At 39.3% G+C, this 14,325-nt stretch overlaps 1 protein-coding gene across 4 annotated transcripts in view; it reads right to left on the bottom strand.

The window, feature by feature from the left end:
* PATJ (PATJ crumbs cell polarity complex component) overlaps positions 1-14,325 on the bottom strand; it is a 362,166-nt gene that overhangs the window by 65,666 nt on the left and 282,175 nt on the right. For all 4 annotated transcript variants that reach the window (XM_027059027.2, XM_053214164.1, XM_053214163.1 and 1 more), the window contains 3 exons: positions 10,921-10,995; positions 6,138-6,255; positions 1,609-1,742 (listed from right to left, as the gene is read on the bottom strand). In XM_027059027.2, the coding sequence (XP_026914828.2) occupies positions 1,609-1,742; positions 6,138-6,255; positions 10,921-10,995 (327 nt within the window). The remainder of the gene's footprint in view (positions 1-1,608; positions 1,743-6,137; positions 6,256-10,920; positions 10,996-14,325) is intronic.

Raw genomic sequence — 14,325 nt, 5'->3', positions numbered from 1 at the left:
ATTATATGGCTTGGAATGCTGTCTTTTCAGCTTTTGTCATTGAGGAAAGCGGCAACCTTTTCTTTATAAGTTTCCATTCAAGTGGTTTGGTCCAGGCTATATTTTTATTTATTTATTTATTTATTTATTTATTTATTTATTTATTTAAAGTGATATAAGTGTTATTTTATTTATGTATTACTATTATTATTTTCAAGTCTGGTTTTTATTTATTATTATTATTTTTAAAATATAATTTATTGACAAATTGGTTTCCATATAACACCCAGTGCTCATCCCAACAAGTGCCCTCCTCAGTGCCCATCACCCACTTTCCCCTCTCCCCCACCTCCCATAACCCTCAGTTTGTTCTCAGTATCCAAGAGTCTCTTATGGTTTGCCTCCCTCCCTCTCTGTAACTTTTTCTTTTCCTCCTTTCCCTCCCCAATGGTCTTCTGTTAAGTTTCCCAAGATCCACATATGAGTGAAAACATATGGTATCTGTCTTTCTCTGACTGACTTATTTCACTTAGCATAATACCTTCCAGTTCCATCCACGTTGCACTTTCAGGCTATATTTTTAAAGTTTTTTTTTTTTTGTTTGTTTTTTTTTAAGTTTTATTTATTTAGTTTAGGGGGGAGGGGCAGAAAGAGGGGAAGAGAGAGAGAATCCCAAGCAGGCTCTGGGATGTCAGTGCAGACCCCAATGCAGGGCTCAAAGCCACAAACCCTGAGATCATGACCTGAGCTGAAATCAAGAGTCAGACGCTTAAGCTTAACCTAAACCTAAGACTGAGCCACCCAGGTGGCCCCAGGCTGTATTTTTTTTTTTTTTTTTTAGTGTCTATTTGTGAGAAAAAGACAGATGCGAGCAGGGGAGGGGCAGAGAGGGAGAGGGGGAGGAGAGGGGGAGAGGGAGAGAGGGAAACACAGAATCTGAAGCAGGCTCCAGGCCCTGAGCTGTCAGCACAGAGCCCAATGCAGGGCTCAAACCCACAAAACACAAGATCTGGGCCGAAGCAAACCACCCAGGTGCCCCCCCTAGGCTGTATTTTTAAACTGTATTTAAATCTTACTCCATGAAAAGGCAGAGAGCTAAAACTGGCTGCTGAGCTAGTTAACTCCAGGTGTTCCCAGTTATAATCTTGTTATAATATGTCTAAATGCTGCTATAATGCTGTTGGTCTAGTAAGCATTTATAAAAAAATGCTCCAGGGGCACCTGGGTGGTTCAGTTGGTTAAATTCCCGACTTCTGCTCAGGTCATAATCTCACTGTTCATGGTTTCAAGCCCCGCACTGGGCCCTGTGCTGACAGCTCAGAGCCTGGAGCCTGCTTCCGATTCTGTGATTCCCTTTCTCTCTGCCTCTCCCCTGCTTGTGCTCTCTCAAAAATAAATAAAACTTAAAAAAAAAAATACTCCATGTCCTAGACAGAGAAAATCTTGATGAAAATTAAACACTGAGAAAAACTTAAGGCTGGCCAGAATATGCATGCATATCTATTTATAATTATGCTTCTTCTCATTCCATGAAAAAGCCAAGTCTTCCATAGAAGTGATAAAGGCCATAATAAGGTTCCACAACTAACTCTGTAATGGTATAGATACACTTTACTTCTAGGAACTTACCAAAGGTGTGTCTTTTCCTCCCACAATGCTGAGACCAAGACCTGAACGTCCCTTGGATATTTCTATAATCATTTCCTGGCCAGGAACAATGGGACACGTGGCAGGGTCCACTGACAGAGGAGCCTGGAAACCACCTGGAGGATTGAACACAGAATGACCGGCTAGTAGGAGATGTAGTCCGGCGTGCACACTCGTTACTTGGGGAGCGCGGGGTTTGCATGTGTTCGACATTTCGCTATTTTCCTGCTAAGCACCATGAAGGAAACGCTGGGTCCTTAACGCCCATTCAGGAAGGGATGAAACCTGACGCTTCTGAGATTAAAACAACAACCACCCCCTACTCAATCATTTATTTTAACTATACTTGAAGTTTTTAAAATCTTAATATATACCATGAAAACTGGTATGGAAAAATGACGAAATGATTAAGTACATATAGGCATAAGTTACAATGAAAATAAAGACTAGAATGATAGAAGATTCTGAGTTACAGTTCTAAGACACTAAGAGTTCGTGCTTACTTTCAATTAAAGCATAGCACACCAATTAAGATGTATAAAGGATTTAATCAATAAAATATGATTTAGCTGAAAATAATAATTACCGAACAATGATCCCCAAATACATACATAGTAAAAAAAAAAATAATAATAATAATGTGTCACAAACACATTTAAGAATTAATTACTGGGATGGGGCGCCTGGGTGGCTCAGTCAGTTCGGTGCCCAACTTCGACTCAGGTCATGATCCCACAGTTTGTGAGTTCAAGCCCCCCTGTCGGGCTCTGTGCTGACAGCTTGGAGCCTGGAGCGTGTTTCAGATTCTGTGTCTCCCTCTCTCTCTGCCCCTCCCCTGCTCAGGCTCTGTCTCTCTCTGTCTGTCTCTCTCTCAAAAATAAATAAACTTAAAAAAAAAAAAAAAAGAACTAATTACTGGGTCCATGACTGAAAAACTTGTTACAAGAGTTATTTCTATTTTATAAAGATCTACTTTTAATTTTCTTTAAAGATTTCAATTTTAACTTTTTAATGTAACATCTATTCCCAATGTGGGGTAGAACTCACAACCCTGAGATCAAGAGTCTCATGCTCTACCAACTGAGCCAGCCAGGCACCCCAACATTTACTTTTTTAAATCCTTGCTTTTAGATTGAGATTCTCAGGGCACCTGGGTGGCTCGGTCGGTTAAGCAGCCGACTTCAGCTCAGGTCATGATCTTGCAGTCCGTGAGTTCGAGCCCCGCGTGGGGCTCTGTGCTGACAGCTCAGAGCCTGGAGCCTGTTTCAGATTCTGTGTCTCCCTCTCTCTGACCCTCCCCTGTTCATGCTCTGTCTCTCCCTGTCTCAAAAATAAATAAAACGTTAAAAAAAAAATTTAAAGTTTAAAAAAAAAAGAAAAAAAATAGATTGAGTTTCTCTAAAAACTGAGAGAAAAAAAATATTTACTGGCTAGGAAAAGATGTTTAATACAACCCCTTTCTCTGGCATAACTTCTACATATGTGCATTTTCCAGATGACTGATCCTAACTAATTGAAAAATCAAAATATTCAAAAGGTTAATTTCAAGAGATTCTTATACAAATAACAGCCTCCAGAGAATGTCATCTTTTCTGACAACTAAGCTTAATCATCACAAGTACTGATTCTTACAAGGTGGTAGAATTTAGTTAAGGGCTGATAATAACGAGCCCCACCTGCTGGTCAGCTGCAGCTAATGCACAGGGACCAACTTGGGATCCAGAAAGCTCATTTAACATCTGTACAAGCAAGGGTCTGCGGGGTAAGAATGATTTTTACATTTTCAAAAGGTTGAAAAAAAAAATGAAAAAAAAATTTTTTTTGAAGACATGTCAAAATTACATGAAATTCAAATTTCAATGTCCATAAATGAAGTTATATTGGAACATAGCCCTGTTCATTTACTTGCAGTCTATGGCTGTTATCACCCTATGACAACAGAGTTGAGAAGCTGCAACAGAGTCCATATGGTCCACAAGCCTTAAATATTTACTATCTGGCTCCTTACAGAAAAAGTTTGCCAATCTCTGATATTACACAAAAGGGAACAGGCTGTAGGTAAGTCTGTGGAGGGTTCTGCTGTAAGCAATAATATTAATAAAGCAGGTTTTGGAGAGGTGGCGACACGGATTTAAGTTCCCAGGAAGGAAATTAATAGGTGGGTGAAACTGAGGCTCATTCCTCATCTGAAAAGATGCATGTAACGAGCCACTTTCTAATAGGAATTAAATGAACAATGTGTGTAAGGTGGCCAGTCCAGCAGCTGGCATAATGTAGCATTCATATAGTCACTCTTTCTGACCACATGGAATTTGTTAATCTAATGGTCTCTTGGTTAAGAGTGAGAAATTTAGTGACGCAGCCTCAATAACAAATGCCTTATTAGAAGAATATTAAATTATAAACCTAATTTCACTCCAGATCTTTTTGCAGCATATGTAATTCACACTGCATTTTCCATTCATTTACAATAAAAACCATGTACAATATAGTGGCATAATTTCATGAATGCTTTACAAAGTTTCTTGTCCTTATGTAAATGACTAGTTTAGCCTCTTGGATGAGAAGAGAGAGAATACATAGTGAGAGATGCTGGCGATGGCATTTCTTTTCCTCCATTTTTGCCTCATTCTAGCTGGTTCTGAGTCAGTCTTGGTATGTATTTCTCCCATACAATCCGGCCCAAAGCCTGACATACCAGGCCCCCAATAAATGTTTGGTAAGGAAATGACTGAACGAGTAGAATTTCCACAGATTAAATTATAGGATGATTAATTTCTGTTATTGAGATATAAACATGTGATACATCATATCAAAACTCAATTGGTTGGGAATGCAAGCTGGTGTAGCCACTCTGGAAAACAGTATGAAGGTTCCTCAAAAAACTAAAAATAGAACTACCCTACAAGCCAGCAATTGCACTACTAGGCATTTATCCACGGGATACAGGTATGCTGTTTCGAAGGGGCACATGCACCCCCATGTTTATAGCAGCACTATCAACAATAGCCAAAGTATGGAAAGAGCCCAAATGTCCATCAATGGATGAATGGATAAAGAAGATGCGGTATATATATATATACAATGGAGTATTACTCGGCAATCAAAAAGAATGAAATCTTGCCATTTGCAACTACGTAGATGGAACTGGAGGGTATTATGCTAAGTGAAATTAGTCAGTCAGAGAAAGACAAAAATCATATGACTTCACTCATATGAGGACTTTAAGAGACAAAACAGATGAACATAAGAGAAGGGAAACAAAAATAATATAAAGACAGGGAGGGGGGCAAAAGAGAAGAGACTCATAAATATAGAGAACAAACTGAGGGTAACGGGAGGGGTTGTGGGAAGGGGGATGGGCTAAATGGGTAAGGGACACTAAGGAATATACTCCTGAAATCATTGTTTCACTATATGCTAACTAATTTGGATGTAAATTTTAAAAAATAAAAAATAAAATAAAATAAAATAAAAACTCAATTGGTAAATTATGGTTACTTTCTCAGTAAAAGGCCACGTAGTAAGTATTTTGAGCTTTACAGGCCATGCGTTCTCTGTGGCAACTACTCAATTCTATCCTCAATGTGTGAAAGCAGCCTTAGACAACAGATAAACAAATGAGCATAGTATTTTAAATTTTATTTATGGACACTGAAGTCTGGGTTTCAGATGATTTTCATGAAATAGTCTTTTGACTCTTCCAACCTTTTAAAAATATGAAAACCATTTTTGGAGACCATGCAAAAACAGATGGTGGGCCAAATTTGACCCACGGGTCATAGCTTGCTGACCACATTCATCAAGAATTTTAGTAAAAATCCAGTACTTCAGAATTATACTGGCTTGCTAAATTTTTTATTGAGTTAATGTTTATGAAAAACACGTAAAAGACTAATACCATAAAGGTGTCAGGCTTGCTAAATTCATTCAGGGTTGTGTTTTGCCACTGGTAAGCATAATGTTTTAAATAGGCTTTTTAAAAACTGACTTATATAATATAAAAACAAAGTAGAAATACTCATTATTCATTTTGAAATTCTATTTTCAACTGCCAGTCAGCATAATTCACGCCAGGAATTCAAAGATAGAAAGTGAATACTCTTGTCTTTAAGCACTGAAAATTAACAGTCTTCAAATAACTTATATCAACATATGCAAGGCTAACAATTTGACTGAATATGATTTTTAAGAGGTATTACTCATGAACTAAACACACTCTTTTGGAGAGAGTACAGAATAATTTATTTGTAAGCCTCATATTCAAACAGTATTTACTGAGGGCCTTTTTTGTTCTAGTACTTTTATATTCAATAAGCACTAGGCAATCCCAAAAACAGAGATGAGGAAAATGGTGACCTGTCCAAGTCCCAAAGCTAAGAAAGTATAGGAGGAGTGCAAAGCCAGGCTTCCTGACTCCTGGTCCAGTGCTCTTTTCAGGACATCACAGTCCCTTCTCTTTTCTCATGTCTGATGAGTCAATTCAATTTTGCTCAGAGAAAGAATCATACCATAGCCTGGGAAGTCTGCATCTGTTGAATGGTAGGACGGAGCTGGTGCTAAAGGTATCTCTTGTGAACTGAAGGAAACTTTCGTCGAATATTTTTGCTGTTTCATTTGGCTGACAGCCTACAAAAGAAAGGAAAATTAGATGCATGTCAAAGAGGAGAAAGACAACAAAAGGACAAGACTTTAAAACTGGTGTGTTGTTACCAAAACAATGGCAGCACTCCAATAATGTCTTCTGAGAATTTAGAGTGGGAGAGGTAGCAGGAGGGAGTTAGGATGATTTGTGTCCCAGCCCCCATGCCTCCCTATTTTAATCTTACATCTAAAATGCTTGAATGAAGGATGGATCAAGGAAGGGAAGAAGGATAAAAGCTGACAATACTTATCGTTGTGGTCTGTATATGATGCTGGGGCTGGTAAGCAGAACAAAAATTTTTACCATTTCTACTTACTGATGAAATCAATGTGAAGTGCACATACCTATGCTGTGCCCGGTGAAAAGCAATCTATGCTGCAGATGTTCTGAGCATACAACACTGTCCATCTCTTCTGGACACATCCACAATAGTCAAATGCATTAGGCAGCTTAACTGAGCAACATGAGGGTCAGGAAGAGGAAATAAGCATCCACTGAAAGCTTACTAAGTGCCAGGTACACCAATTACATTTTAATTCACCTCAAAGACCTGTACCTTATTCACCATTGACTCCCAGTGCCTGGAACATAGTAGAGCCTCAATAAATGTTTGATGAATGAATGAATGAGTCAATGAATGGATATACAAGAGCAAAATTGAAGACATGGAAATTCACAGTCGAAAATGAATTTGTAATTCAGTGAAGGTATGGAGACCTTTGCTACGTGAGCTTCAGAAAATTAACTTGTCATTCTGGATTTGGGTTGATAAGACCTCCAATGAATATTAGTATTAGAAAACCAAGAAAAACCAAAAGGATTCCATGCTTGCTTCACAGGCAGTTAAGAAATATAGGTAGTGACCTGACCTGCCTTCTTGATCTGTAGTTAGCCAGGGAACCCATCCCCAGCTGGAAGATTCTGGTGGAGGCAGTGAAGCACCAGGCTGTCCCTGGAGTCTAGAAATAGGATCAAGGTAACTGCTCCAGAATAATGATACCTCAAGATTCTGTCAGTGGAAGGCTGTGCCTCAATACAAGGTGCTGTACAGTATATAAAAACTAAAACAGTACCACCCATTGTGTATCTGCATTGTACTTTCTAGTTTTCAAAAACACTTTTACATCTGTGAATTCATTCATTTATAAGAAGAACCTGGAGGGTTAGACACTATTACTCTCTTTTCCAGATACAGAAGTCATTGTCAGACGACATATCTGAAATCACAAACTGATGAGAGGAAGAGGTTGGATTAAAAGTCAGTAGCTAAACAATGCTACAAATTATTATATTTTTATTTTTAGAAGATTTTATTTTTAAGTAATCTCTATCCCCATCATGGGGATCGAACTTACAACTCTGAGATCAAGAGTGGCATGCTTGGGGTGCGTGGGTAGCTCAGCTGGTTGAGCCTCCAGTTCTTGATTTTGGCTCTGGTCGTGTTCTCACAGTTCATGGGATCAAGCCCTGCATCAAGCCCTGCCTTGGGCTCCACACTGACAGTGCAGAGCCTGCTTGGAATTCTCTCACTCCCTCTCTGCATGCATGCACACACTTTCTCTCACAAAAAAAAAAAAAAAAGAATTGCATGCTGTACTATCTGAGCCACCAAGCACCCCAGAATGCAACAAGTTTAAAATGTTTATCAAACAGCCGCTTGGCAATGAGTCTATGAACGTTCTTTTCTGCAGTTTTTCTATCACCAACATTTAATAACGACCATATACTTTCTTAAAAAGATTTATTCAAAGACATATTTTCAGTGATTTCAAAAATGAGGGCAGTGGAAAAATGACAAATACAGGTTTATTATCAGAAAACTGAACAATGGAGCCACCTAAATATCAATTACTCTAAGGACCAGATTTTCTAGCCTGCTTGCATCCAGATACATCTGCAGACTCTTATCCAGTAGGATGTAAACAGATACGAACTGTACAATTTTCAGGTCATTCTTTAAGGATTAGAAACCTGACTTCCTCTTCTCCCTAACTTAGGCATGCGGATGGGGTGATAATAACTGGAGAAGCCATCTTGGACCAAAAAATGGATGCATTTTTTGAGGATGGTAATCAAATAAGAATGATAATCATTCTTAGACTGACCATACCCATACTTTATATAGAAGAGATACTTCCTGTAGAGATTGAGCCTAATCTTAACTCATATAGTACTTAAATTCCACTTTTGTTGTGTATCATCTTTAAAAAGAATATCAATAACAAAGCAAAATGGAAGCTAAAGAATTTTTTTTAACGAAAAAATGATGTGATTTTTAAAACAGGAAAGTACAAGAGACCACAATCATGACATTATCACTTTTATAATAGCAGGGAATGTTTGCATCATTACATCTCAGCTCCAGGTAGCATTCCATTTCATTGTGTATAATAGCTTTCCAACAGATATTGATAGTATTGAACTCAATTAAAAAACAAGGAAATAGGGGCCCCTGGGTGGCTCAGTCGGTTAAGCGTCCGACTTTGGCTCAGGTCATGATCTCGCGGCCTGTGAGTTCGAGCCCCGCGTCGGGCTCTGTGCTGACAGCTCGGAGCCTGGAGCCTGGTTTGGATTCTGTGTCTCCCTCTCTCTCTGCCCCTCCCCTGCTCATGCTCTGTCTCTCTCTGTTTCAAAAATAAATAAACGTTAAAAACAACAACAACAAGAAGGAAAAAGTCCACGGGAACCAAGTGAGAAGTCCAACATATACTTTTAGAGGCAGACTTCTTGTTGGTAGGTATGGTGAAGGATGGAATGTGTGCTCCCTGTGACTCATCCATTGGCACAAAACCAAACTAACAAGAATGAAAGATAAGAAAGATTGGATTTTCTGTTGAATGTCTTCTATTCAAACCTGAGAGTTGGAATGGATGTTATAGGCCATCTAACCTAACTAAACCAGTGATTCTCAGGCCCTGTCTTTATAACAGAAATTGCTAGGGAGCTTTTAAAATTTATGGATGCCGGAACCCCCCTTCTAAACCAAGTAAATTGGCACATTTTGTGTTTTAAGAATTATTGCTTAAAGTTAAACCATGGATTCTTAACGTGGGGTAAATGGGTATCTAAGAGATCCACAGAAGGCATTTTGGGAATTATAAAAATCCTGTGTTGTATGAAAATTATGTTTATCAGTGTTTTTCTGGAGAAAAGGATCTACAGTTCATCAGGTCTTTATGATGGGGGAAAAAAATCACCATTCAAAACAAGATAGGAATTGTTGAGTTTGCTACTACTGATAGCTGTGTGGCCACAGGCAAGTCACTTAACCTCCTTGTACTTAACTTCCTCATCTGTAAATTGGTGGCATTATCTCTAAACCTTGCAAACCTGCTGTAAAGATCAAAGAGAAAAGTATATAAGTAAACCTATCACTGTGCCAGGAACAGTTTAAGAGTTCAACCGATAACAGCTATTAATGTTTTTATGTCCTTTGATAATAAATGACCAGCCAGCTCCTGATTGAAAACCGTCAGAGCTGGTTTGGAACAGCTCAAGTGGTTGGGAAGTTTTTCATAATGAGCTGACACAGCCTCGGTGCACGTGCTGCTCAATGACCTGTGGGCCCTTTCTCTTCTGTAGCTACGGAAAAGGGTTACAATTGCTTTCCCAAAGGAAAATGCTTTCGATATTTAAGCGCTCATTTTCCAACAGGGAAAAGAAAGGGCAGATGATGAATAAAACGTTATTCTAAAAAAACATTTTCGAGATGGCTGATATGTGCCTTGTGGTAAGTGGCAGCATATAATGTATTAACACATTAATAGTATTTATGAATGCATTACATAAAGTAAAAAATGTGTCCTTAAATTAAAAATTGCTTATACGTTTTCAGTTGAACCGAATTTGGTTATTTTTAAGGTTCTTCCTACACCTACTCATTTTTAAAAAAGATTTTATATTTTTAAGTAATCTCTACATCCAACATGGGGCTCAAATTCAAAACCCTGAGATCGAGAGTCTCATGTTCTACCGACTGAGACAGCCAGGCACCCCTACACCTACTCATTTTTATTTAGGTTTTTAGCATATAATTTTGGAGACTTCTCAAAGGCGTTTCCTTTGGCAATGTTTGAAATATTATGCATTTCTTGTAAGTTCTAGTTCCTTAAACATAAGAATAGTACAGTAATAGTGTAAATTTTAGCAGCATGAAAATATAAACTAGAATATAGAAATGAGAATCAAGATTAAAAAAACAACTTGACAGCAACAAAAGTACAAAAATTTGACAGAAATGTATAGTTTTGTTTTTTTAAGTGAAGTGAAACTTAAAATGCAAGGAGCAATACAACATTATTGTATTTATGTTTTTATAGAACCATGCATTCTCCCACTTAAAATTTTTATTTATGACATTAAGACATGGCACTCTCAGAATTTAAGTGCAGGTGTGTTTGCAGGGATGGCCCACTTTTAAACACCTGTTCAGGGTATTGGTCCAGGAAGACGCACAGAGAATATTTCCAAACACCTTACACAGAATCAGTTATACGGCTGTGGGTTGACTTCAAGTTGCAAGACATACCATAACCTCCTGGCAAGTCACAAAGGATTTGATTTCATTGTAATCACCTCCTTTTTTTCTGGAACCCACTTATAATGCACACCATCCCAGTAGAGTGAAACCTAAAGTGGAAATTACGTACACTGTCAGTAGGGCATTCCAGTGCCTTCTGTTGACCTGCCACCACACCTTGATCAACGATCTGGGAGATGTCTTCCTAAAAGGGAAAAGATACAAGTGGTTAACAGTATTTTAGGGCTCACTTGCACTCTCCAACTTTAGCAAACACCATGGAGCTTTGGTTCTACTACAAAAATGACCACAAAGCACCAGTCAAAATTTCTCTTCATCCAGCTCAACTAACTCTCAGAAATAAACATAGGCTTGTCACTTCCAAATGCTTCTTTTGGGGACTTTCAGATCTATCAGGCTTTAAACCCATCAGATATCCCCTGATGGTCCCTTCAGGCGCATTTTTTCTTCTTTTGCCATACTAGTAATTTCTACATCTGTATTTACACTGAATATTTAGTTCTTTCATAGTTCAAGCTCTGATATTAGAACATCTTTCTGCCCAAGATATTCAATTAGAGGCAAAATATATTCACTAAAGACACTGGGGGGTACAAAGTTAGTCCTAAACCCCATGGAAAAGTGCAGAGTCCAGACTTAGGAGAGCAAGAAACTACCAAAACACATAGGAAACCACTGCATACCTAAAGGGCAACTTATCGACACCGACAAATTGACCAGAATGCTTATGTCTGCTTCCCACCATATCCCATCCTTCTTTATAGGCAAATTTATAGGGGAAATTATCATGAGATGGTTTACTGTCAGGCATGAACTCCTGCATTGGGACTTGGCCAAGGCAGGGAACATGGAGTGTGACTGTTTTGGATAGGAGCAAAGGCTGGCTTACTCTAGCCCCTGGTAAATGTCTGAAAGACACCCAGGTGGCACATATAACATACAGACTGTAGGCAGGGAAGCTATCTGGAGATGATAAGAGAGGCATATAGCAAAGTGGTAGGAGTTTGTGAGCCTAGTTCCTTGACTTAAGAGTTTTGCAACCCTGAGCAAATTTTCTGACATCTCCAAGCCTCAGTCTCCTCATTTATAAAATGGGAAGAAATAAAGGTTGTTACACTATAGGGATGTTGAAAGGATTAAACGAAGCAATACATGAAAAGCACTTAGCAGGGTAGGTGGCAAAAACCAAATATGTAATAAAGATGCTAATCATGGGAGTAAATGGAATCAAGCTCTGACAAATTCATATTCCTAACTTTACTATAGGGCCGGTGAAAATAATTACATGGAAAGGACATTTTCTCCTTTGGGGAATGCTGGGATAGTACCTGATACCTCCTACCCCTACTTCCACCTCAATTTCTTTTTTGAACATATTGACATACCCTTAATTCAATAGGCTCCCCCCATCAGATCTGTAACAATACAAGAGATAATGATCAGGTCATGCCCAGGTATTCATTATTCCTAGATTCGGTTACAATCTCATCCTGTCCCATCAATTCCCTATTGGTTTACAACCTGAGAAATTTAACCCCACCACATAATACCATGAGACTGCAGCCTAGGTCTTCTGGATAATTGTGACTACCTTTATCTGTCCACTTATTTTTTAGGGCCACAACTCTTTCTCATTTAGATATAAATTCTCTCTAAATTTCACCCATATGGGAGAAAGACTTTAGAATTCCTCCCCTGCCAAATTCTGCTCTTAAACAGATTATATGACATGAATTCAAAAGTTACTTCATGCCATAATTCCCTGAGCCTCTGGGCAGTGCCCCTTCCATAGCATGACCAATTTATTTTACCACAATTTTTGCAATATTGAGTGGTATCTTTTTATGTGTCTGTCTCCCAAACATTAGCATGATTGACTTTTTGTCTTGTTTCTTCAACATACGGCAGAATAGACTGTGAGCTTGAAAAAGGGCCCGTGCTGAATGAATCAAAGTTCAGGAACTCAAATCTTAAATGCATCTGGTTGGATTTCAGAGCCAGCCATGAAAGAAAGGATGCACAGTGAAGGTGATCCTGTGGCTTCCACTTTAAAGGATCACAGTTGAAAAGAGAGAAGAAAGACATATAAAGGTCAATAAATGGTGCTCATGGGAATTTTTAGAAGAAAACTTCTAAACTGCCTTAAAAATGGAAACCATTGGTATTATTCCTTCCAATGCAGATCAAATGGCCTTCGGAAGAGCCTCTGTTTGAAAAATGATACTTCAGGTCTGCAATTCCACCTTTATTTAAGCGCAGATTAACTAGCAGTGGGACAAAGGAGCTGACTTCCCCAGCTAGACTTAAAAACCCAATTTGCATATCACAGAGAGGTACTCCTAATTGGTTGAATTCATCCACATTTGCACTTGTAAAAAAAAAAAGGGCACTGGAGCAGCAGCCAGAAAAATCTGGGTTCAGCTTGGTTCCACTACTTAGCAGCAGTAATGCTTGGAAACCTTCATTTTTAGCAACAGTGAAAATACACTAACAACATCTACCTCAATAAGGGGTTGCCAGCAAAGTTGAATTCAACACATGCTTAAGGAGGATCTACTCTATGCCAGCACTGAAAAAGACCAAAGGAGTCTTGCACTTATGACATTTACAGATCTGGTGAGACAGATATCAGACAAAAAGCCGTGGAAACTTTGAACAACTAAATGATATCTGTATGAAGACGTGTGGCAGATAGCAGGTGCCTGAGAAGAGGGTTTCCTTCCCTTTCTCTTGTCCTGAAAATGTAGAAGGATGAGATGAGGAAATCAGAGCTCTGAAAAGCATCCGGTCCAACTCCCGGTCCCATTTCTTACACTGATTGCCCTTAAACCTCTGGGCCATGGGATGGGGCCAGTGCATGGCGATGATAACAACAGTGACAGATCAAACTTGCTGAGCACTGACTGTACCAGTCACTGAGCTAGATACAGTTCATGTGTCAGATGTGAATGTACACAACAGACCCGTGGGATAAGTATTATTATCACCCTCATTTCAGAGTTAGCTCGGGCATGAGAGCCTAAAGTATGTGCTGAACCAAAACTTAATCCAGACGCATCGTGCCGCAGAGCTTCTGCTCTTCACCGAGGATAAAACACAAGGGAGAGGCGGAGTGCTGCTCACCTTCCCAACGACGCACATGAGCTGCTGAGGGGCAGCCTGAACATGGTGATTCCATTTTTAGATTCAACATAAAGTCAGAACGAGTCATGCCAGCTTATTTTGAGCTTGGGCAGGCAAAAAAAAAAAAAAAAAATTCATGGCACCAGCCACCGCGGTGACCTATGGTGAGTCACTTTTTTCTGTGTTTTGTGTATAAACATAAATTTCAAGGGGCGCCTGGGTGGCTCAGTCGGTTAAGCGGCCGACTTTGGCTCAGGTCATGATCTCGCGGTCCGTGAGTTCAAGCCCCACGTCGGGGTCTGTGCTGACAGCTCGGAGCCTGGAGCCTGTTTCAGATTCTGTGTCTCCCTCTCTCTGACCCTCCCCCGTTCATGCTCTGTCTCTCTCTGTC

This window comes from Acinonyx jubatus, chromosome C1, assembly GCF_027475565.1.
Source record: "Acinonyx jubatus isolate Ajub_Pintada_27869175 chromosome C1, VMU_Ajub_asm_v1.0, whole genome shotgun sequence".
NCBI lineage: Eukaryota > Metazoa > Chordata > Mammalia > Carnivora > Felidae > Acinonyx > Acinonyx jubatus.
This window is presented reverse-complemented; position numbering and strand designations above follow the sequence as displayed.